Source organism: Hemicordylus capensis, chromosome 4 (assembly GCF_027244095.1).
Source record: "Hemicordylus capensis ecotype Gifberg chromosome 4, rHemCap1.1.pri, whole genome shotgun sequence".
Taxonomy (NCBI): Eukaryota; Metazoa; Chordata; class Lepidosauria; order Squamata; family Cordylidae; genus Hemicordylus; species Hemicordylus capensis.
This window is the reverse complement of record NC_069660.1, coordinates 291,060,740-291,083,115: the sequence shown is the minus strand read 5'-3', so window position 1 is coordinate 291,083,115 and position 22,376 is coordinate 291,060,740. Positions and strand designations below refer to the sequence as shown.

Here is a 22,376-nt window from a genome sequence, read left to right as displayed (position 1 = left end):
CCATCTGAGCAAAACATATAGAGAGGGGCCATTCCCTGAAGCTGATGTGGAACTGGAAATAGAGTGTAAAAGCAGAAACCACCAATAATAGCCACAGTGACACTGAAACTGTCAGTGACTCACCACACAGGACAATTTTGCACAAAGACATGGAGTCCTGGTTCAAGGCCTGATAGGCTGCTCTTTGTGGTGCCAATTTTCTCCACAACTCTTTGGAGTGGAACTAGACCCTGTTTGCTATGAACAATATAAGAGTAACTTATGTGGTTCCCCATTCAAAAATGCTGCATGAACTCTGCATTACGCTGCATGATCTGATCAGGGATGGACTTTCCCAGCCTGGCTGCTGTGTGGCTCTGCAGTTGCCCAGGGAAATTGGTGCCACACAGAAACAGTTATAGAACCAACAATCAAAGTGAAACCAGTACCAGTTCTGCTGGTCTAACAGAGTGGTTAAGAGAACGAGCTGTGAACCAAGAAATCCTCAGTTCAAATCTCCCCTCTGCCAGTTACTATCCTTAGGTGGCCTTAGGATTGCCAGCCTCAACCCCCGCATCCTTAATATGGAAATCATGATACCTTACAGGATTGTTGTAACGATTACTGAGATCATATATATGAAGCACTTCTGACATTATTGAAAGCACTATATAAATGCTAAGGTTAAAGTCCTACAAATATTCATTGTTGATCTGATATTTTATTGTACTTTTTAGCTGCTGTGTATGTTGACCACCACTTTAGGGCGATTGTAGAGAGTGGCTTATAAATCCATAAATATTTAAATGGGAGCAAATCCCATTGAACTTTCTTAAATATGCACAGGATTGTGCAGTTAAAGTTATTGCAGTCAACGCAGAATAGAGCTTCAGGGCTTTCTGTTTACATTTTTCAGACTGAGCAACCAAAGAGCAACAATGTCAACAAATTCTTATTCATGTTGGATATTTATGAACTCCTCATCTATAATATGAAAAGCATAAATGTGTGTGTGTGTGTGTGTGTGCGCGCGCACACACACACACACACACGTGCAAAAACCAGAATGCCCTGAATTTTGTACCCCTACCATTACCAAGGAAACCACTTGCCTTATCCACGGTTTGCCTTATCTACAAGTCTGTTTCACTTGGCTTATAACTCACAAACAGATAAAGGAGCACTTGGAAAACAGAGAGGAATTTTCTTTCCTTCCATATTCTGTGAACCCACATTCAAAAGAAAATAATTGGAACAATCTATCAATAAATGCAGTGTGTATTCAAAGTTAACTTATCAGGTTATGTTAATTAGACTTGGAGATATGTGAATGTTTGTTTTTAGAGGTAGGAGTGACAAAACTAGAAGAAAAAACTCTGCAAGTTTGTAAATGATTGTGTCCAAAACAATAAAAAATTATCAATTTTATAGAGAGTTGCTACTGTTTAACAGTTTGGTGTCTGTTCTGAGGCACAGATTTGTTTAAAAATGGTAGAAATGACTGAAATCAAGACCAAACTATTCCTGAGTTGTGCCATCGACTTGGTGTTAACTCCTGGTGACCAGAGAGCCCTGCGGTTTTCTTGGTAGAATACAAGAGGGGTTTATCATGGCCTTCTCCCATGCAATATGAGATGATGCCTTTCAACACCTTCCTGTATTACTGCCGTCTGATACAGGTGTTTCCCATATTCTGGGAAACACACCAGCGGGGATTCGAACCAATAGCCTCCTGCTCTCTAGGCAGATTGCTTCCCCGCTATGCCATTAGGTGAGTAGACCTACTTAAATTAAGTAGTGCTTTACAGTAGGAGTGTCAAATTAAATCGGGTGGTGGGCTAATGAAATTTTCTAAATGCACTACACAGGAACATAGGAACCTGCCATATACTGAGTCAGACCATTGGTCCATATAGCTCAGTATTGTCTTCACAGACTGGCAGCGACTTCTCCAAAGTTGCAGGCAGGAATCTCTCTCAGCCCTAACTTGGAGAAGCCAGGAAGGGAACTTGGAACCTTCTGCTCTTCCCAGAGAGGCTCCATCCCCTAAGGGGAATATCTTACAGTGCTCATACATCAGGTCTCCCATTCATATGCAACCAGGGTAGACCCTGCTTAGCTAAAGGGACAAGTCATGCTTGCTACCACAAGACCAGCTCTCCTCCTAGATCAGCTCTCCTCCTAAACTACTTTTGACACCAGAATATGCTCAGGGAAAATTAATTAATTAATTAATTTTAAGAAGAAATTCGGAACCATCAAATCAACTGTTACAACAGATTTTTAACACTCATTAATTAGCTCAATAATTCCAGAACATCATGCCCCAAGAAAAGCAGAATCTCACCTCCTCCTCCCTCTTCCTCTCCAGGGCTAGCACTTCATACATTGAAAAGCCCACCATGAGGGAGGAGGGGGAGAAGCAAGCCGGTTGGCCGGCATGTCCTAGGACCGCTTCACATGGGCCCGTCAGCTGAGCTCCACGGGCCTGATACAGCCCGTCGGTCAGCAGTTTGGCAGTCTGGTTTTAGAGTAACTCCTGAATAGTACTATTAAGTAATGTAGGGTGGCTATCAACCAGAGTTCTGGCTAATCAATGCTGTTCAATACTTCACTAACAATGAATATTCATGGATAGCATTCACAGGGGCGTGCCCTCTCTCCTGCTGTTACTCCCCTGCAACTGGTACTCAGAGGCTTCCTCTGAGGCTGGAGGTGACATATAGCCCTCCAACTAGCAGCTGTTGATAGACCTCTCCTCCATGAAGTTATCCAAACCCCTCTTAAAGTCATCCAGGTTGTTGGCTGTCAACACATCTTGTGGCAGAGAATTCCACAAATTGTTTGTGCATTGTATGAAAAAGTACTTCTGTTTGTTGGTCCTAGATTTCCTGGCAATCAGTTTCATGGGATGACCCCTGATTCTAGTGTTATGTGAGAGGGAGGAGAATTTCTCTCTATCCACTTGCTCCACACCATGCATGATTTTATAGACCTCTATCATGTCTCCCCACAGTTGTCTTTCTTCTAAACTAAAAAGCCCCAGGTGTTGTGCAACCAAGATGATCAGGGGCCTAGAGCCCCTTTCTCTCATCTTGGTTGCCCTCTTCTGCACTTTTTCCAGTTCTACAATGTCCTTTTTAGATGTGATGACCAGAACTGTAAGCAGTAATCCAGGTGTGGTTGCACCATAGTTTTGTATTAGGGCATCATAAGATTAGCCTTTTTATTTTCAGTCCCCTTCCTAATGATCCCTAGCATGGAATTGTCCTTTTTCAAGCTGCTGCACATTGAGTCGACACTTTCAACGAGCTGTCAACCACAACCCCAAGATCCCTCTCCTTCTAGATTGTTTATGAATAAATTAAAAAGCAGTGGTCCCAGTACAGATCCCTAGGGGACCCCACTTCTTACTACCCTCCATTGTGAAAACTCTCCATTTATACCTACCCTCTGTTTCCTGTCCTTCAACTAGTTAGCAATCCACACATGTACTTGTCCCCTTATCCCATGACCGCTAAGTTCCCTCAAGAGTCTTTGATGAGGAAGGATGGCTGCTTGGTGCTTGTATCTCTATTGCTGAATTGGGGCACAGACTGGTCATTCAATCAGTACTATATCTACTGGGAAGTAGTGTTTCTTGAAAACGTTTGTGAGTTTAAAAAAAATAATTCATATGCAATTCCAGACTGAAACAAAAGGCATGAGAAACAAACTGTGTTATTACATGCAGTAAGCCCTGGCAATTGTAAATGTAGCTTACATTTGCTTGACAGTATGATGAAGTTTGCTTTAATTATTCCTCTCATTTGCCCAGCATGAACTGGTTTGGATAAGCTGCTAATCATCAGATAAATATTGACTCTTAACCATTTTGTTTAAGATTAGCATATCACAAATTAATGCCACACTGCAAGAAGCAAATCCAGTTGAGGCAGCTGGCCGGGCGGTGGGGGGATGGAGGGGAGGACAAGCACTCACACTCTCAGTTAATACAATTTCTTAATCCACTTATCAGGGTAACGATTAGCCCATGTTGCTTGATCTTAGGCATTGATTGCTTCTGGCAGAGTACAGTGTGCAGACACGTTGGAAGAAGGTAAATCTTTCATGTGCGGCTCTTGTTGACCTAGTTAAGTTAGCACGATGGTTGTTAACTGCCTTATTGTCACCTGTTAGAAAGAAAATTGGGCTAAAATTGGGTATTTTGAGTGGGGGGGGCATCCTCTGGCTGTTCCTCTTTACTAGCTTACATACCACCTGGGCTAGGACCTAGCCCAGAGTTAGGACCTATCTATGCTGCAAACTTACACTGGTTGTCTACTCAGCACGGCTTTCTCCAAAGAATCCTGGGGACTGTACTTTTTTGTGTTGAGACCTCTCAGTTAGTATTCCCAAGCCCCTCCCTCACAGAACTACAAACCTTATGATTCTCTCTAGACAGAGAGCGGAAACAACTACATTATGTACTAGTCTGTGGTGTAGATATGTCTTCAGAGTATGCTTCACCACAGGACCCAGATTCCACAAGCTCTTGGACAACTACTGGCTTTCCTACTGCAAAAGATGGTCCAGTGGTACGATGAGACGATCAGTTTCCTCCACCCCACCACCAGTGCAGGGTTCAATACATAATGGACTACATGACACCCACATCCTTACCACACTTGATTTAGTTGACTATATTGATTTGGAAGTATTTCCTAACTATATTTACTTCAAGTAAGTCTTGCAGATTTCTTGGCAACTGACTTTACAGTAGGGCTGGCCCAAGGATAAGCCTGCCTGGGTGCCCCCTGCCTGCCCCCATTGCCTGCCCGGGGACTCACCGCTCACCCCATCATCCACCCAGGCACCATCCTGGCCACAAGTGGTGGCCAAGAGGGTGGGCACTGGGCAGGAGATGCACCATGAAAGTGATGGCTGGAGGCAGCAGCAGTGAGGAGGGCGGGTGGGTGTTCTCCATTACCCGCCCACCCTCCTCACTCCACTGCCACCACAAATCAGGGGGCAGGCTTGCACTCCCCATCACCTGCACAGTGCCCTCTCTCCTGCCTGCCACCTGCTGTGGCCAGGAGGGTAGGCATGCAAGTGGGTGGCAGGGAGGGGGCAGAGGGTGGCGACCCTGGTTCCCATGTGACCCAAGTTCTCACCACCCCTGCTGGCTTTGTGCCCTAAGCAGGCACTTAGCCAACTTTAATGGGCAAGCTGGTCCTGCTTTCCAGTAAGCTGGCTTTGGACTACAGCAGTGATCATGAAAATAAATTTAGGCTAAACTGCCATGTATGGTAACTGAATATTAAGCAAGCCTTTTTAATTCCCAAGCTTATATAGTCCTGGTAGTAAAGCAAGTACCAACTTATGGTAATTTTTAAATCTGGCAATACAAGCAGTTCTGTTGGCACCATTCACTTTCCTAATCCTACTTTCACAGCAAAACTGCTGAAAGTATTTTTCATAGGTTTTTCAAGGTCACTTCTCCCCCTTGGGGGAGTTCCTTGGGGTGGTGGTGGGGGTCCACGGTGGTCCCCCCTCCCCCCGCCAGCCTCACCCCCTCTAGCCCCCTCACCCCCTCTGGTTTTAACTTCGGCACGGCAGCCATTTTGGACACCGCCGTGCCTGCGCAATTGGCATCTGAGAGGACAGCATGCCATTACTCATTGTTCATTTGTTGCCCCTACTCCACTTAATCCTCGCAGGGAGAAAGAATGGCGCTGGCATTTGCTAACAGCCCGGCACACAGGGACAGAAGAGCCACCTCTATCAGGGTGGAGATCGGCTCTCAGAAGTGGCGTCTGTGATTCCCAGTTCGTTTTAGCCCATGCACAGGCAGACATCTCACCTTTCCACTGGAGAGGAAAAGGGGATCTGCAGAGAGTTGGTGCTAACTGGACCGAAACCTTTTCCCAAAAAGTGTTTCTGCTGAGCAGAGGAATGGCCAGTTTGGATAGAGGTGGTGAGAGGGAGGGGGAGAGAGAGAGATGCTGGGGGTGGTAAGGGATAACTCTGATGGGTTATCAGTGCAATAAAAATGGTGTGAATATGCTCCCTCCCCCCCTCCCTGCTCCTTGTCTTTGGGAAAGCGCAGAAGTCTCACCTTTCCGCTGGGAAAAGGGTGTCTGTGGAGACCCAGTGTGCTTCTAATCACTCTACTGGACTAACTAAATGCACCAATTTAAAAATAAAAATTTCAGAAGCGGCTTGTGAGGTTGTACCTGGTCTTCGCTTGGTAACTGGAATGAACATCTGGAACCGGCAACTGATGGTTAAACCAAAACCATTTATTACTCCCAAAATGCCAAACGTAATTACACCTCAAAGTCCTACTTTTAAGTTTTAAGTCTGCTAACTCCACTTCCAAAAGTGCGGGGGGCGGGGGTGGAATCGCTCCTGAATTGGTATTCTATTGTTGGTAGGCTTCAGAACTGTAACTGGATTACAGCGGTTGTCTTGATTATGTGTCTCATTAAAAAATGCCGTGAATTATGTAGTAGTAATGGCCAGTTTGGATAGAGCTGGTGAGAGGGAGGGGGAGAGAGAGATGCTGAGGGTGGGGAGGGATAACTCTGAAGGGAGAACTGTATTTAAAAAATAATAGAAAAATTCATGAACTCCCCGGACCAAACCAAGCCAGGGGGGGTTCGAGGGGGTGCCAGACTGAACTGGCCCAATCTGGTTCGAGTACGGACTGGACTCGAACCGAACTGGGCCAGCCGGTACTGTGCACATCCCTAATAGTTGCTTAACTCTGAGGGATACAATGCAGGCTTCTTCAGAAAGATTTAATTATTGCTTCCTTAAGACAAGGAGGCATCCTGCCCTCCCTCAGGGAAACATTTATAATATCAACCAAGCCTTCTAAACCAACCCCCCTGCCAGATAGTATAAGCCATGTCGGAAAAGGGTCAAGAGAACAAGAAGTAGACTGCATTGTTCCAAGCAGCTTGTCTACATCCTCAGGAGTCAGAAATTGAAACTGATCCAGCCTAACCACATAAGAGGAGCTGCTGGACACCTCTGTATCAGACACTGTATGCCCCATATTTATAATGTAGTACACATAATGCACAGGGACCCCCTGATCTAACAATGGAGTGTTTACACTGCCACCATCCATCTCAAACCCATATGCATGCTTCTGGAAAGACTGCAGAGCTGTTTAAAATCGTCTCCATGCTTAGTGATTCATCTCCCATTAGGAATAATGGGAGAGAGTGGCTTCAGCATTGATGCTATTTTTAGCAAGCATAAGTCACTCCAGCAGCGTGCTTGAGTGTTTGAGATGGATGGAGGCAGCATGGGCATCCCACTGTGGTATATGAGCCAATCACTATAACATAATTCATTCCAATCTCTAATAAGCTATTGGTCCCAACCGCACTAAAGTTAAATCATGACTAAGTCCTGTTAAAAGCAATGGAACTAGTTAGTTACACGTAACTTGTTCCAATAGTTCCAATGGGATTTATTCCCAACTAATGTGAGCTGAATCAAGGCTATTGCGCAGGCCTCAGGGTCATATTTCTGGAAGCCAAAAAGTACTTTTGGAGGGAGGGGAGAGCAACAAAAATAACTCTCCCTCTCCCCTGTGTTTGCGATCAGTTATGTGGCAAGCACTTGGCTGAGCTCAACAGCAATCTCTCTATATGGGCACAGCTCTTTTCACACCCTCATGATGCTGCGGAACATGTTGGCCACTATGCCCAATTTGGGGGCCCACAGTTTAAGAAAGACATTGATATACTGCAATGCATTCAGTGGAGGGCAACAAAGATGGCGAGGACCAAGTACTGTGAGGAACAGCTGAAGGACCTGGGTAGGAGCTGGGGAAGAGAAGACTAGGTGGGGATATGATAGTCATCTTCAAATATCTGAAGGGCTGTCACAGAGACAGAGTGGACTACTTCTTTGAAGCTCCTGAAAGCAGGGCTAGAACCAGTGGGTTGAAATTACAAGGAAGCCCATTTAGGTGACTTCCTAACTATAAGAACTATTTGCCAGAGGAACAGCTTGCCTAATGCAATGTAGGGTTCTCCTTCAGTGGAGGTTTTCAGATCTGGGCCAGCAGAGATGCTGTCACAGTTTCCTGAACTGAGCAAGGGGTTAGACTAGACAACCTTCACAGTCAGGGGCGTAACTATAATAGGGCAAGGGGAGACAGTTGTCTGGGGGCCCACTGCCTTGGGGGGGCCCCCAGAGGCAGGTCAGATGACTGACTCCCCCAGCTGCGCACCTGCCCAGGCTTCCTTCAGTTGAATTCATCCTCCGAAATTGATGTGAGTGTTAAGACCTGGAGCTACCAGAACAGCATGTCTTTCTCTATCCCCATTAAATGACTTGCATCGTCCACAATTCACAAAACCTTTTTAATGTTCTGTTGTGGCACATAGGTGTGTTTTATATACACACACACACACACACACACACACACACACACACGCACACAGTGTGTGTGTGTGTGTGTGTGTGTGTGTGTACACACACAAATTTTACTGTGCTTTTTGTTACCACTATTCAGCCTCATTTAAGATTTATTTACTTCATGAGTGAGCTTCAGTGGGGGGGGGGCATTTTAAAATCTTGTCTCTGGGCCCACTCCAACCTTGCTACGCCCCTGTTCACAGTAGCTTCTGACTCAAACATTCTATGACCCTGTGAAAAGCATGCAATGCTGTTTCTTTACACACCCTGGAGTTTTTAAGTTGCTCATCTTTCTTGTCTCTAGCAGGGAATGGCAACATGTCAGAATGATTCTTAAAGCTATCCCAAGAGCTGTCTTTTCCTCCACCAACAGCACCCTATATTTCATTGCTCATCCTCCTTTCAACAGCTATGTAACACAGTTTGCAAACCCATCACGACAAGAAGTAAAATGCATAAAACAAGTCACATAAACAGCAAGACAGCTATATCTCATGACACAAGGGAGCTAAGTGTTTCAGATGGGCTAGCTGAATCGTATAACTAACACTTAATTTTCTGTTCTCTAGTTTATCAACAAAGATTTAAGACAGAATGTCACATTTTAGCCTCCCAGGAATGGCTCACATTTTAGTCAGAGAAGCGATTAAGCAGCTGTGTGAGGCTGCTTACAGACTTGCTAAGTGTAAGGAAACATATAATTATATGGTTTAGCATTTTACGTAAAACAAATAATTTTCACTGACATCTCTATGCATCCCTCCCTTTGAAAAATGAAGCTATTCAGCTCCCATTCTTTTAACAACTAATATCTTTCATTTTTGCACACCTTAAGAAGAAATGGTCTTAGAATGATTGGAATTACTGGATTTTTGACATAATTGCAAATACAGGAAAATTACAGGAAGTTTCTAAATAGCCTAATATGAAAACCCTTCACTTTAAAATGCTGCTCATCATCACCAGTTCACAAAATTCATGGATGAGCTGAGGTGTAAACAGTAATCAACACATTTATACTTCTGAATTCCCTACTCTCAGAGAACCTGTCCAATATTGGCTTGTCTGCCATACCTGCTTTGTACCAACTCATAGGAACACAAGAAGCTGCCTTATACTGAGTCAGACCACTGGTCCATCTAACTCAGTATTGTTGACACTGACTGGCAGCAGTTCTCCAAGGTTTCAAGCAGGAGTCTCTCCCAGTCCTATCTGGAGATGCCAGGGATTGAATTGGAGACCTTCTGCATGCAAAGCAGATGCTCTTCCACTGAGCTCTTCCACAGAGCATTCCTCTTCTACAGCCCCAGCCCCAAGGTAGAAGGGCTCAAAGACGAAGGATTTAGACAATTTAAGACAAACAATGGCTTTAGATAGAACTAAAAAGGTACCTTCTACCAGCTATAGCTGGTAGGCCAGCTGCGACCCTACTTGGAGAAGTTGGACTTGACCTCAGTCACTCATGCTTTGGTAACGTTCAGACTGGACTACTGCAATGCACTCTATGTGGGGTTGCCCTTGAAGATGGCTTGGAAGCTTCAGCATGTCCAGAACTCTGCTGCAAGGATGTTCGTGGCCCCTCTCGCCTTCGAACCAGCTGCTGTTCAAGCTGGTTCCATGCAGATCCCATAACTCAATCACAGAAGTGACTGAGAGGTAAAGACCCACCTCGCACTAAACCTCTGAAACAACCAGACACTCCAAGGAAGAGGAACATGCATCCCACATCTTTTAGTGATGTGTTTTTCTCATACAAATGGAGAAAAGAAAAGTGAGACAGAGGAGTTGGGAATTTGTCTTTTCCTTTGGTCTGTATGACAATTGTTTTTCTTGGGATGGCTTTTGGGGGCAGAGTGGGGAATCGAAACTGAATCCATTACATAGTTCTGATCTTTGTTCATCATGTAATAATGGTAAAATGCTGCTCCTGTTGATTAGCAATTTTGTCACACAGTGCCAGACAGGCTTCTGGCTCCAGACAAAAAATTACTTTTGCCTCTCATGATTGCTCTGTGCAAAAACTGGAACCTAATTCCCACTAAGGTATGGATGCACCTCAGGGATATTTCTCCTTCAGTACAGATGCTCAGCTGGTACTGAAATTGCATCTTTCATTTATTACTTGAACAAACTTCTTTGGAAGTTGCATGGTGTTACAGGATTAATAAAAATACCAGCATAAGTTATTTCATGTCCTATATTTTCCAAAATAAACAATGAAACTAGCTTGTCTTAACTACTGGGAGTTTTATTAAAGGCAGCTTAAAAAAAAAATCCAAAGCAAATATTTTGAAGCCAATCTCTTTGAGTTGGAAACTGGGAAAGTTCAGGGGGAAAGTGACTCTGATTCACACCCTTCAATCCTAACCCCTCCAAGGCTCACAACACACCAGGGCAGTGTCAGGACCCTGGACAGGCTGGGTTTCAGTCTCAGTGCAGGCAGATAAGGATCAAGCAGCCAGAGGCAGAAGACATAGAAAGAAATGGGCTGGTTGTCAGGTACTGATGTGGTGGGCAAGAATCAGAGGCATGGCTGAAGACAGACTGGTTGTCAGGTTCCAGGTGAGGAAAGGCAAGGGTGTGTTACAACTGTGTTACCGTCAGAGGAATTGTTCAGACTGAGGGATGAAATCTGGAGCAACTGTAATATAGAGCTAAATAAGCTCTTATGGGGTTCCTCAGATCACCTGGGATGAAGAGTGACAGCACCAGTACCAGTTCCAGCCACAAAGGTGCTGCTGCAGTGCAGAGGAAATCAAGCTAATGCCTTCCTCTGATGGGAGTTCCCTTGCTGGCACAAGGAGGAAGGCACCCGAGTCATGTAGCCAGAGTCTCCAGTCAGAGGTCTCCAACACAACTTACAGGCACTGCTGCAATCAACTTGGTCAGACGAAAAGAGTCAGAGGCAACCAGTCATTCCGAGTGCTCTACACTGAAATGCAGTTCTCAACAGTTATGCATTATCTCTGTGCCTTGGGGGAATAGTCATAGCTTCCCACTTCTATTAGTTTTCCTGGATCTCTCCCAAAGGACCTGCCATATACAGTATGCTACATAGATGACACTTCATATTCATAACTTTGTAGGAGGAGAAAAAGCCAAATTTCCTCTCAACAAATTATATGTCTTTCAAGCTATTCTGACTGATGACTGAAATTTTATTTTATTTTATTTTATTTTATTTATATGCTACCAGACTCCAAAGGCTTTAGGCAGTTCACAAAAATAAAAACAACAAAAACAAAATGAGACAAACTATTAAAACAATTTAAAACATTCAAAGATTACTAAAAGTCTGGCTAAAAAAAATATGTGTCTTAAGGGCTCTTTTAAAGGCTGGTAAAGATGTTAAACCATGAATGTCTATAGGGAGCACATTCCATAGCCCAGGAGCGATTACAGAGACAAAACAAAGACACATTCATTCATTCACCTCTTTAAAGGTCAAGCACTGGATATCTTTCCACAAAAACTTTTAAAAGCCTAGAAACAGCCTTATCGGAAACAAAACAAATCAATAAGAATAACCTGGATGCTGAGAAAATACACACACATAGGGAAATGACCCGTGAAAGAGAAACCACCCACAGTGAAGAATAGAACACTGGCTCTAATTCTAACCTAATCTAACCAATAAACGAATGCCTGCTTGCTTGTTCCATGGCAAGAGTTTTCCTTCAACTCTACAGCTGAGATGATTTTTTTAAAAAAAGGTTCAGGCTCACCGATGGTGTAGTATCTCTTCAGCTCACCCCTCCGCGGATTGCGTCGTTGAGTGTTGGCAGTATTGTTTTGTTCCTCTTCAGAAGTGGTTGTGTTAGTGATAGGTGTTGGTCTAGTTGGTTGCAATGCCTGCGGTGGTACTGGTGCCAGAGGGTCATATCCTGGTGTAGAAATATCAACAGACTGGGACTTTTTCTTTAGCCTGAAAACAAATGGAAATCAGGTCTGTTAATGTTAAGCTCTGAGATTACAAAAATTGTAGCTAAATCTTTCTATATTGCCATTAGGTTAAGGTCCCAATTAAGCACTTAATTGCGGGAGCTGTTTATTGTTTTCAAGTAATTTATTATGAGTGATTGTATTTTGTTTTATTGTGTTTTAGCATTGTTTATTAATTGTTGTATTGGACATATTTGCTACTTCTGTTTTTGCTGGCCAATGGCTGTAATAAAATTGATGATGATGATGATGATGATGATGACGATGATGATGATGATGATGAAGTCTGTTAATGCCTGGGCTACAGCTACATGTTTTAATTTCTCTTGCTTTGTGGGACTGATGGGGAAAATAGTCAAGTTTTAGAATTACGATTAAAGAGTAAATATACATTGGCACCCAAAAGCTAGAAGCGAGATCAGAAAGCCACTGCAGCACACACTCAACAAATAGGTCTTATTAAAAAGTGCTTATAAACTAATTTTTGGAGCCACAGATCACTTGTATTTTATCAAGCCTTCAGAACTCATTCAGCAGTGAACATACAAAGATGCCTTCTACTGTGCCAATCCATTGGCTATCTAGCGCAAAATGCTGTCTATTTTGACTAGCATCCGTTCTCAATGCTTCAGGGAGGCCGACCAGCCCTACCTGGTGATACTAGTGGCTGAACCTTGGACCTTTGGCATACAAAGCACATTTTTTACCACTGAGCTATGGCCTTTCCCTGTGGCTCACCTGTATCATGTTTATAGCAGCCATTATTTATGTATATATGTATTTATTTATTACATTTTATATCCCGCTCTTTCTCCAAGGAGCCCAGAGCGGTGTACTACATACTTAGGTTTCTCCTCACAACAACCCTGTGAAGCAGGTTAGGCTGAGAGAGAAGTGACTGGCCCAGAGTCACCCAGCTAGTCTCATGGCTGAATGGGGTCCAGGACTCTAACCACTATACCATGCTGGCTCTCATTAGGAAGTCTGTCCCAGATTTCACCTCTCAAATATCCTTGATTATGCAGAACACCCATTTTATTGCAATGTCCATATTTGCCAGTTGACCAAAATTTTGTTATTTAAATTCTAGAAGGTATCTACTTTTCTGAAGAGAAACTGAAGGTTGGGTATATTGGCCCAAGCTACATTAAGAAAGCATTTCCTATCTTTTCTTTATGACTCTTTGATGAACTAATTCTGGTACACTATCTTTCCTTTGGATTTTGGAAGGTTGTATAACAGGTCAGACTGAGGAAATACTAATGAAAAGAACCTACCTACGTAACAAGAGTAACATAGGAAGTTGCCTTATACCGAGTCAGATCATTGATCCATCTTGCTCAGTATTGTCTACTTCACAGACTGGCAGCGGCTTCTCCAAGGCTGCAGGCAGGAGTCTCTCTCAGCCTTATCTTGGAGAAGCCAGGGAGGGAACTTGGAACCTTCTGCATGCAAATGCTCTTCCAAGAGCAACCCCATCCCCTGAGGGGAATACATCTTACCGTGCTCACATGGATAGTATCCCATTCATATGCAACCAGGGTGGACCCTGCTTAGCAAGTCATGCTTGCTACCACAAGACCAGTTCTCCTCCCAGCTCTATTGTTTGGTTTTTCTCATATTTAAAATCTGGTAGGAGGACTAAGAAAGTCCTCTGCTCAACACCTTTGAAAGCAGCTTCTAACAATAGACAACACTAGCCTAAACGGGGCACTAGTTGGGCTCAGTATGATATAAACACATCACAGTTTAACTGTGAGAATTTCCCTCTCAATAAAACAAGGAGTTACAACAAGAAATGTTCATATAGTGTTAAAGTTTGACATTTTAGAGGTTTTGTCTGTATTTAAAATTGTTTAATTTTGTTAACATTTTAATTCAATTGTTGCTGTGTTTTTAGATTGTGAACCACTCATGGACTTACATATGGGGAGGTATAAAAGTGCACTAAATAAATAAATAACCCATACTACTAAGGTTTCAAAATAATGAGGGACTTTAGAGGAATGTATGTGGGCATCAATATGGGCTGAATGCGATAGCTTACTGCTGCCATAATAGAAGGTGCCCAGTGATCAAGAATCTGAATTCTGAAAATACAAAGCAGATGTTTGTGCACAAGAAAAGTCGATCCTTGACCTGGCTCTGTTGGATTACAAATGTTCAGGAAACACTGCACTCCAAAAGAGGGAAAGGAAAAGAGAATTTTGTAATCCCATCATATTAGAATGGCCAAATAATGCAGAATGGCCAGACTCGGGGAAGCAATCAAGCTAGAAGCACGTGATTCCCCTATTTACATTCTGAAATAATGTTATCGGAGGGAGAGAGTGAACATTGAAGTGGCTCACATATGCTTTGCAGTTAACCCACAATATTATGTTCCAAAAGTCTGGGAAATTTCCATTGAAAACGTTAGGCACACACCACTATTTAAAGCCAAACATGATAAATCTCCTTGGAAACTGTTGACATGAAATATCCCACCGGTCCTTTGAGGCAAAAAAGATGTTAACCTCTATCAGCTGGCCAAATAGCAGTAGTGCATAATTACATGCTAACTGCCTTTGATTCCCTCTCCCGCAGTGCTGTAAGTAGTATGCAGTGCTTTTTTAATGCCCTGGTGTGTGGTACCAGAGAACACAATTAAGCTGCTGGATACACCTGTTACAAGCAAAATGCTTCCTACGTGTCCAGGCATAATATTTCTTTTACTGTGCTATATTTTATGCTTGGAGAAAGACAGGTATTCATGATTAATATGGTGCAGCTGTTAATATGAACATACATAGGATAACTTATGGCTATTATACAGTGACAACTTGTTTCATTGCAAGCTTTGCCCAGACTACCAAGTCCATCTGCAAGACAGTTCACAGTTAATAGAGCAATACACTGCATTATAGAAGTCTGCTAAAAAGACTGGCTACCTCCCCAATACATGCTGACAATAGTTATCTACATATTATGCTTGTTCTTTCCTGGTAGCAATACATTAACAGCCAAGCTTCTTCCATAGAAATTCAGCAATATTTGCCCTTTGAGGCAGAAACCAACCAGGTTTGCTGATGAGATTTTACCATCACTAAATCAAAGTTTGGCACATTCTCATCAGCTTTCAAAATTAAATGTTGGAGCTTGTCGGAGCAAACAGATAAACAGTTCCCACAAGAGGAGTTAGAATAGATTCAGAGAAATGGCTGACTACAGGTCGATTTGTCTTTCAGCATGATGACCATATATTTTGGAGTGCTGTGACATGCCATAGGGAAGTGGTGAAGCTACAGTCCTTCATCTCCTGGAAAACGTAAGGAATGTGAGGATGAACCAAATAGTGGTGAGCTATAATTTTGTCTCTTGTCTACAACGTGTCCAAGAGCTCCTATGCCCCGCTCCCCCAATCCCAATATGGCTTCTTCTTCAAAACTGTTATCTTATTCCACTCTCAGAAGCCATGTTAAACCAGACCTCATCTATGAGATACATGGAAATCACATCCCTCTAGTGAGTTTCCCTTCCCCTGGCCATATTGTTGGCACAACTCCCTGTGAGTTAGGGCCATCATGTTGTGACTTTCCCCACCACAGTAAGTGAACACCAGTGATGTGTATTGAGGCAAGGAAACTCACCATGTGACAGTCACAACTATATAGGGAGATGCACTTATGAGGGCAGAAAGAAACTTGCAAGTACAACAGATAGCATCCCAGTCTTTCTACTGTTAGATCTATAGCCGTTAACTCATAAAGGTGACAACTAATTCAAAGAGATCCAAAGAGTGATCTAATAATTGCACTAGTGTTTTCTGAAACCACAATTGGCAATGCATAACTGGTTGATATATTTGTTATTTGCCTCCCACATTGGCACTAGCATGATGTGGGTGTTGAAGCACTGAAATATATTAGCCTCAGACATGGTCTGAAGGCACATGATACAGCAACCTCAGGGAAATCACTCACCCTAAGCAATCATGCTCATACAAACCCCATATGAGCCTGCCCAAGGCCTTTGTTCAATTTCAAAGCTCCCCCTTCAGATCCCTCTGCTATTTGCCAATGTGTGAGTCCTGGAGAGAGGGCTTTTTTGGTTGTGGCACCCAGGATTTGGAGCAGCCTCCCAAGAGAAGCATGCCTCAACCCTTCACTGCCAGACAGTGGGGAGAATAGTCAAGTGTGCTTTTTTAGGACTCTGGTTTTATGTTTTCTGCTGCTGCTTTAAATTACCATTTAAGCTGGATTTTGTCCAATTTTTCATTTAATGCTTTCTAATATTTTTTATTATATTGATATTTTTGTACGCTGCCTTGTGTCACTTTGCAAAATTACCTTACCAACTGGACTAGGAGGCACCTTTTAAAGTGTCTTAAATTTATCAGGGGGAGAGCAACTGCCCCCATTCAAGCAGTAGGGGTGTGCAATTCGGATTTTCGGTGTTTCGATTCGGATCCAAACCGAAACACCCCTGTTCTGTTCTGTATCTGAATATGGCCCATCCGAATCACCCCTGATTCGATTCGGATCCGAATTAATCCGAATCTGAATTGATTCAGATTAAGAAATGGGTCTCAGGGCAAAATAGGGGGTGGGGTGGTAGTGCCCAATGGGTGGAGGCTACCACCCAAATTTCAGGGGGATTGGGCAAAGGGCAGATTTTTGGTGAATTTTTGAAGTTTATGCGTCTTTAAAGTTTCCCCCCATTAGGTATAATGGAGGGTGTATCGCTTCACATCAGGGGGAAAGGGGTGGCCTAGAGTGGTGTGGAGTTGGTGGTAGTGCCGGGTAGGGGCAAGGAAGCTACCTGAATTTTTTCAAAGGATTTGGGCAGAGGGCTGATTTTTGGTTAATTGTTGAAGTTTACGCGTCTTTAAGGTTTTTCCTCATAAGTTATAATATAATGGAGCTTTCAGCAGCCCCATAAGTGCACTTGGGGGGTGCTGGGGTGGCCCAGAGCGAGTGGTGGTGTAGTGCACATAGGGTGCCAACCACCCCCATGGGTTTCTAACCCATGGCGTACAGGGTTCTGTTGTTTCTGAGGTATTCTGAGTGTGGATTCTATGATAGCAAATGAGATTTTCAATGAGACACCATGAATCCACTCTAATATGCTATCATAGAATCCACACTCAATGCCTCAGAAACAACAGAACCCTGTACCCCATGGGTTAGAAACCCATGGGGGTGGTTGGCACCCTATGTGCACTACACCACCACTTGCTCTGGACCACCCCAGCACCCCCCAAGTGCACTTATGGGGCTGCTGAAAGCTCCATTATAACTTAGGAGGAAAACTGTAAAGATGCGTAAACTTCAACAATTAACCAAAAATCAGCCCTCTGCCCAAATCCTTTGAAAAAATTCAGGTAGTTTCCTTGCCCCTACCTGGCACTACCACCAACCCCACACTGCTCTAGGCCACCCCTTTGCTCCCGATGTGAAGCTATACATTTGCTGACACCTCCATGCTTCTTTATGGAGAAAAACCTTAAAGACGCGTACACTTCAAAAATCACTTAAAAATCACCCCTTTCCCCAATTCCTTTCAAGTGATAGCTTCCTTGCCCAACCTAGGAACTACCAGCCACCACACTCCACTCTACGACATCCCTTTCCCCCCGACGTGAAGCTATACATTTGCTGCAATCCTAATTATTCTCTATGAGGAATTCAATAATACTTTAACAATTCACCAATAATCAGAGGAGTGTCCAATTGCCTTGGGATTTTTTGGGTGGTAGGCACCCCTGTCTGTCTACCACCCAACCTGCTTTTGTGCCCCTCGGTGCTCCACAATAGGGGATATGGACTGGTTTGGGTCCCATTATACTCAATGAGAAAAATAATTAAAAATATTTCAAATATTCATAAAAAATCATAGGGGTGTCTGATTACTTCAGGGTTTACATGGTTGTTGGCACCCATGGGTGCTCCACAATAAGGAATAATGGCCTGGTTCGAGTCCCATTATATCCTATGAGAAAAAAATAACAATAATTTTCAAAAATTCATAAAAAATCGTACGAGTGTCCGATTGCTTTGGGGTTTGGGTGACAGGTACCCCTGGGTGCCAGCTACCATCCTACCATTTTTTGAGTGTCCAAACCGGTCCAAACCAGTCCAAACTGAACCACCCCCGGTTCGGTTCAAATCCAAACCTGCAGCCCGAACCTGTGGGCTGGTTCGGTTTGGATCCGAACCGCCAAACCACCCCGGTTCGGATCCAAACCGGTTCGCACATCCCTACTGCTGAGACAGCAGCAGTGTAAGCAACTCTCAGACTAAGTTACCAAGCCAATTATCAGCAGGTCCCAGTGTGAGGAAGGACAGTGGCAGCGGGTGGTAGGGAGGCCCATGCAGTGGGGCGCATGGTGGTGCGGTGCTGTGTTTGCCACTTTCTGTGCTCATTACTTGCACCCACACCTGAGGTGAACACCTTACCCTGCCTCATGAAAGGGCTACCCTTAGAGGTGCATATCTAACAAAATGTACTCACAAGCAAAATGGAAGTTTGTTATATACTTGATTCATTTTATATATAGATATATAGAGATAAGCGAGATATGGAAATAATGCAGAATGTAAAAGTTTTTAGCACTTGCTAACTTGACAATTCTGTCCACAGATTCTGCAACAAAGGATCAGAATAGTAGATAAACGCAAATATACAAAAATTATCAATTATGAAAACAGAAAGTATGATTTTCCAAACAGAACTTCCAAACAGAAAGTATGATTTTTCTTAAGCATCACACATCAGAAATATTATGGCATTTTGAAGGTCTATCCAAGCAATTTCTTTCCCCTTCTTACCCTCGTTTTCTCCTATGCTTTATGAAAGCCAGTTTTGCCTTTCAACTTCCTAGACAAATGAAATTCCTGCTTTGCTTGCAAACCTCCTTGGAGCAGCCTTTCAAATTCTTTCTTGTAATCCTTTTTTATGCTCCATGTGGCACCCCATTATCAAAGCAACTCTCTTTGATGATGCAACAATCAGAAAATGTTGCAGAGAGGTTCAATACATGTGGAAGCCCTTGATAATGGATTACAATCAATGGATGGCATTTCCCCCTATATATTTTAAAAATTTGTTCACGTCAGTCTTGCTTGCCTTTGCCAGCTGATGAAGTGGGAAGGAGCGAAGGCTGAATTAAATAAAATGCTGCTATCAGCTAGTTCTTCAAACCAGCTTGATAACCCAGCAGGTAGGGTGAATCGTGTCTTGCTGAGCCTACAAACAGGATGGATGGCCCACTGCTCATGGCACTCTATTGAAGCCTCCTCTGTAGTAAATCAAATCACTGTTATTATTGAATTACCAGGGAGCAGATAAATGTGTCTATCTGTCATACCTCTATGACACAAAACCTGAAAAAATACATTGGCTGCTTCCTCTCTATAAGTCGACTTTCAGAGAAGCTTAGATGCAAAGATGCTTGGCTATTTTTGCAGCTGCCACCTGAGCTGTTTTTGTTTCATTACATTGTAGAGCAGGAAAAAAATGTAGCACCTGGGTTATATGCAGATTGAGCAAAGCTTAATGACGTGAAAAAATTATGTTAGAGAAAAAGACAGGAAAGGGATTGTCATTCTGTATAACGAGGAGAGAGGGTTGCTATTAAATAATACAGAGTATTAATTTATTACCAAAAGTGGTCCTCCACAAAATACTACTTTTTTTTTGCTTTTTAAAATTTTTATTGGTTTTTACAATATCTTAACAATCCCGTTACATCTAATTAAGTAAATATTGACTTCCCGCTCACCAATCTGCACGATTCATTAACTATACAAGTCAACCATTGCTATAGTAATTCAAAACATATATCCTACACATTGCAAACTCGATTTTACTCTACCCAACCTGCTATTATTACTAAATTTCAAACCCTGCTGAAAAATCGATATTAGAAAAATAGTTCTTTAAGTATAGTAAGAATGGTTTCCAATCTTCTTTAAAACATTCCAAGTTTTCATCCCTTATCAGTACTGTAAGTTTTGCCATCTCAGCATATTCCAAAATTTTAATCAGCCAATCTTCTTTTGAGGGCATTTTATTGTCTTTCCATTTCTGTGCATATACTATTCTGGCCACTGTGGTTGCATACATAAAAAATGTTAAGTTTCTTCTGGAGAACTCTCCTTGTGTTATTCCCAGCAGGAAGGATTCTGGCCTCTTAAGAAATGTCATTTAAAAATTTTTCTTCAACTCATTATATATCATATCCCAAAAGGCCTTTGCCTTCCCGCAAGACCACCACATATGAAAAAAAGTTCCTTCACAATGTCCACATTTCCAACATGCAAAATACTTCATTCTTAGCTTCTAGTGCAATTCTGCAATTTGATTATCTTGCAATGCTCATCTTTATTCCTAGCCAAACAAATTTTCACTGCTGTTACACTATTACTTCTGAAGCCTTTTGATACTGTGACCCCCTAAAATAATATATAAAGTTACACAAGCCTGCCACACATGATTAAAGCTACCATCGAGTCGGTTTCGTCCTGGTGACCACAGAGCACCGTGTTTGTCTTTGGTAGAATACAGGAGGAGTTTACCATTGCATCCTCCCTCACAGTATGATGTCATGCCTTTCAGCATCTTCCTATAGCAGTAGAGATAAATAAGGCACATTTACCTTTTCATTCATTCATTCATTCCCTTTTTAATGGGAGGGAAGATCTTGCTTGCTCCTGTTTCATTTTTCAAACCTCGTCTTTATATTTCCAACTGCCAATCTAATTCTGGGCTCCAAGTTTATTTTTGATCACTATTTGCTCATTACAATGGCAACTGCTGAAAACTCTGAGTCACACAAGTACAGAATTTACCTGAATCCAAGACTAGGTTTTTTTCAGGGTTTTTTTTAATATTAGAAATCAAGAGGTCATCTTAAATTAAGATTCCTGTCCCTTTCAAGTAAATGCAAGTATAATCTGTATTTAACCTCTACTTTTTGTCTTAAAATTCAGAGTCATCTTCGATTTGGCCAGTATTTTCACAGCTTTCTCAGTTAATTATTTGAATTCAGCTTGCACACTAAGAGAAGTTAATGTGGGAACTTGCTGGGAACTTAACATGGTCCCAAAGAGTTGCAGGGAGATGGACAGGGAGACAGGACTCAACAACCACATAGTTACTGTGTCACTCACAAAGCCAAGGAAAGGCACAGTAGCAGCGCATTTTTGGTCAATAGTCTGGAAGACAATTCCCTTGGGAAACACATGCTAGCCCTCAGCTTTGTGAGTGGTGGCAGAGCCTGGCGATTGTTGGCTCCCGACTTCCTCCAATCACCCCTGACCATCCCTGGAACTTGGAGATGTAAGTTGGGGCCCCTATCTCCCAATGGCTCCAGAGCAGAGCTACCATTGTGTAAATGGGTTTAAAGAACCCGGGCCACCCCCCTCATGGCACCGCCTTGCACCCTAGCCATGCCCCCTGCGTCAGATGGAGGGGGCGAAGTTTTGCTCGCAAATGGGGTTGCACGCCCCATTTCTGACTAAAGCCCTGGCCAGCGCTGCGTTCACGGTATGTCCAGGAGAGGCTCTCCCTGCTTAAAAAGGCAGTGATAAGCATTCCCAACCAGGAGAAGCATTCCCAGCCATGGAGCTGCAACAAACGCAGTGCTGGCTGGAAATTTGCTTGGAAATGGGGCATGCTGACCTATTTGTCAGCAAAACTTAGCCCCTCTGCGTCCGACGTCAGATGCTGCGTCTGATGTCAGACACAGGGGGCATGACTGGGGAGGCCACCAGTGGTGGGCAGAACGGGGTCCGCCGCTGGCCTCCCTACACGCCTACAAGGGCTCCTTCCTGACCCCCTTTAAAGTTGCTCGTGAACCTCCAGGGGGTCCCAACCCCTGCTCTATTAAGAATGAACAGAAGCTCTACATGTTATTATGCAAAAAGGTGCTGGGGAAGTCTCAAAGCTGACTGAAGGCTAAGGCTGTCTTGGGGTAGGCCCACACACTGCTTGGGGGACTGGGAAACAAACAAGGAAGGATTAAGCACAACTGTCTTAAAATGCGGCTTGCA

The 22,376-nt window shown here is 43.2% G+C and overlaps 1 protein-coding gene across 2 annotated transcripts in view; it reads right to left on the bottom strand.

The window, feature by feature from the left end:
- OXR1 (oxidation resistance 1) overlaps positions 1–22,376 on the bottom strand; it is a 377,112-nt gene that overhangs the window by 152,651 nt on the left and 202,085 nt on the right. For both annotated transcript variants that reach the window (XM_053243630.1, XM_053243631.1), the window contains exon 4: positions 12,126–12,325. In XM_053243630.1, the coding sequence (XP_053099605.1) occupies positions 12,126–12,325 (200 nt within the window). The remainder of the gene's footprint in view (positions 1–12,125; positions 12,326–22,376) is intronic.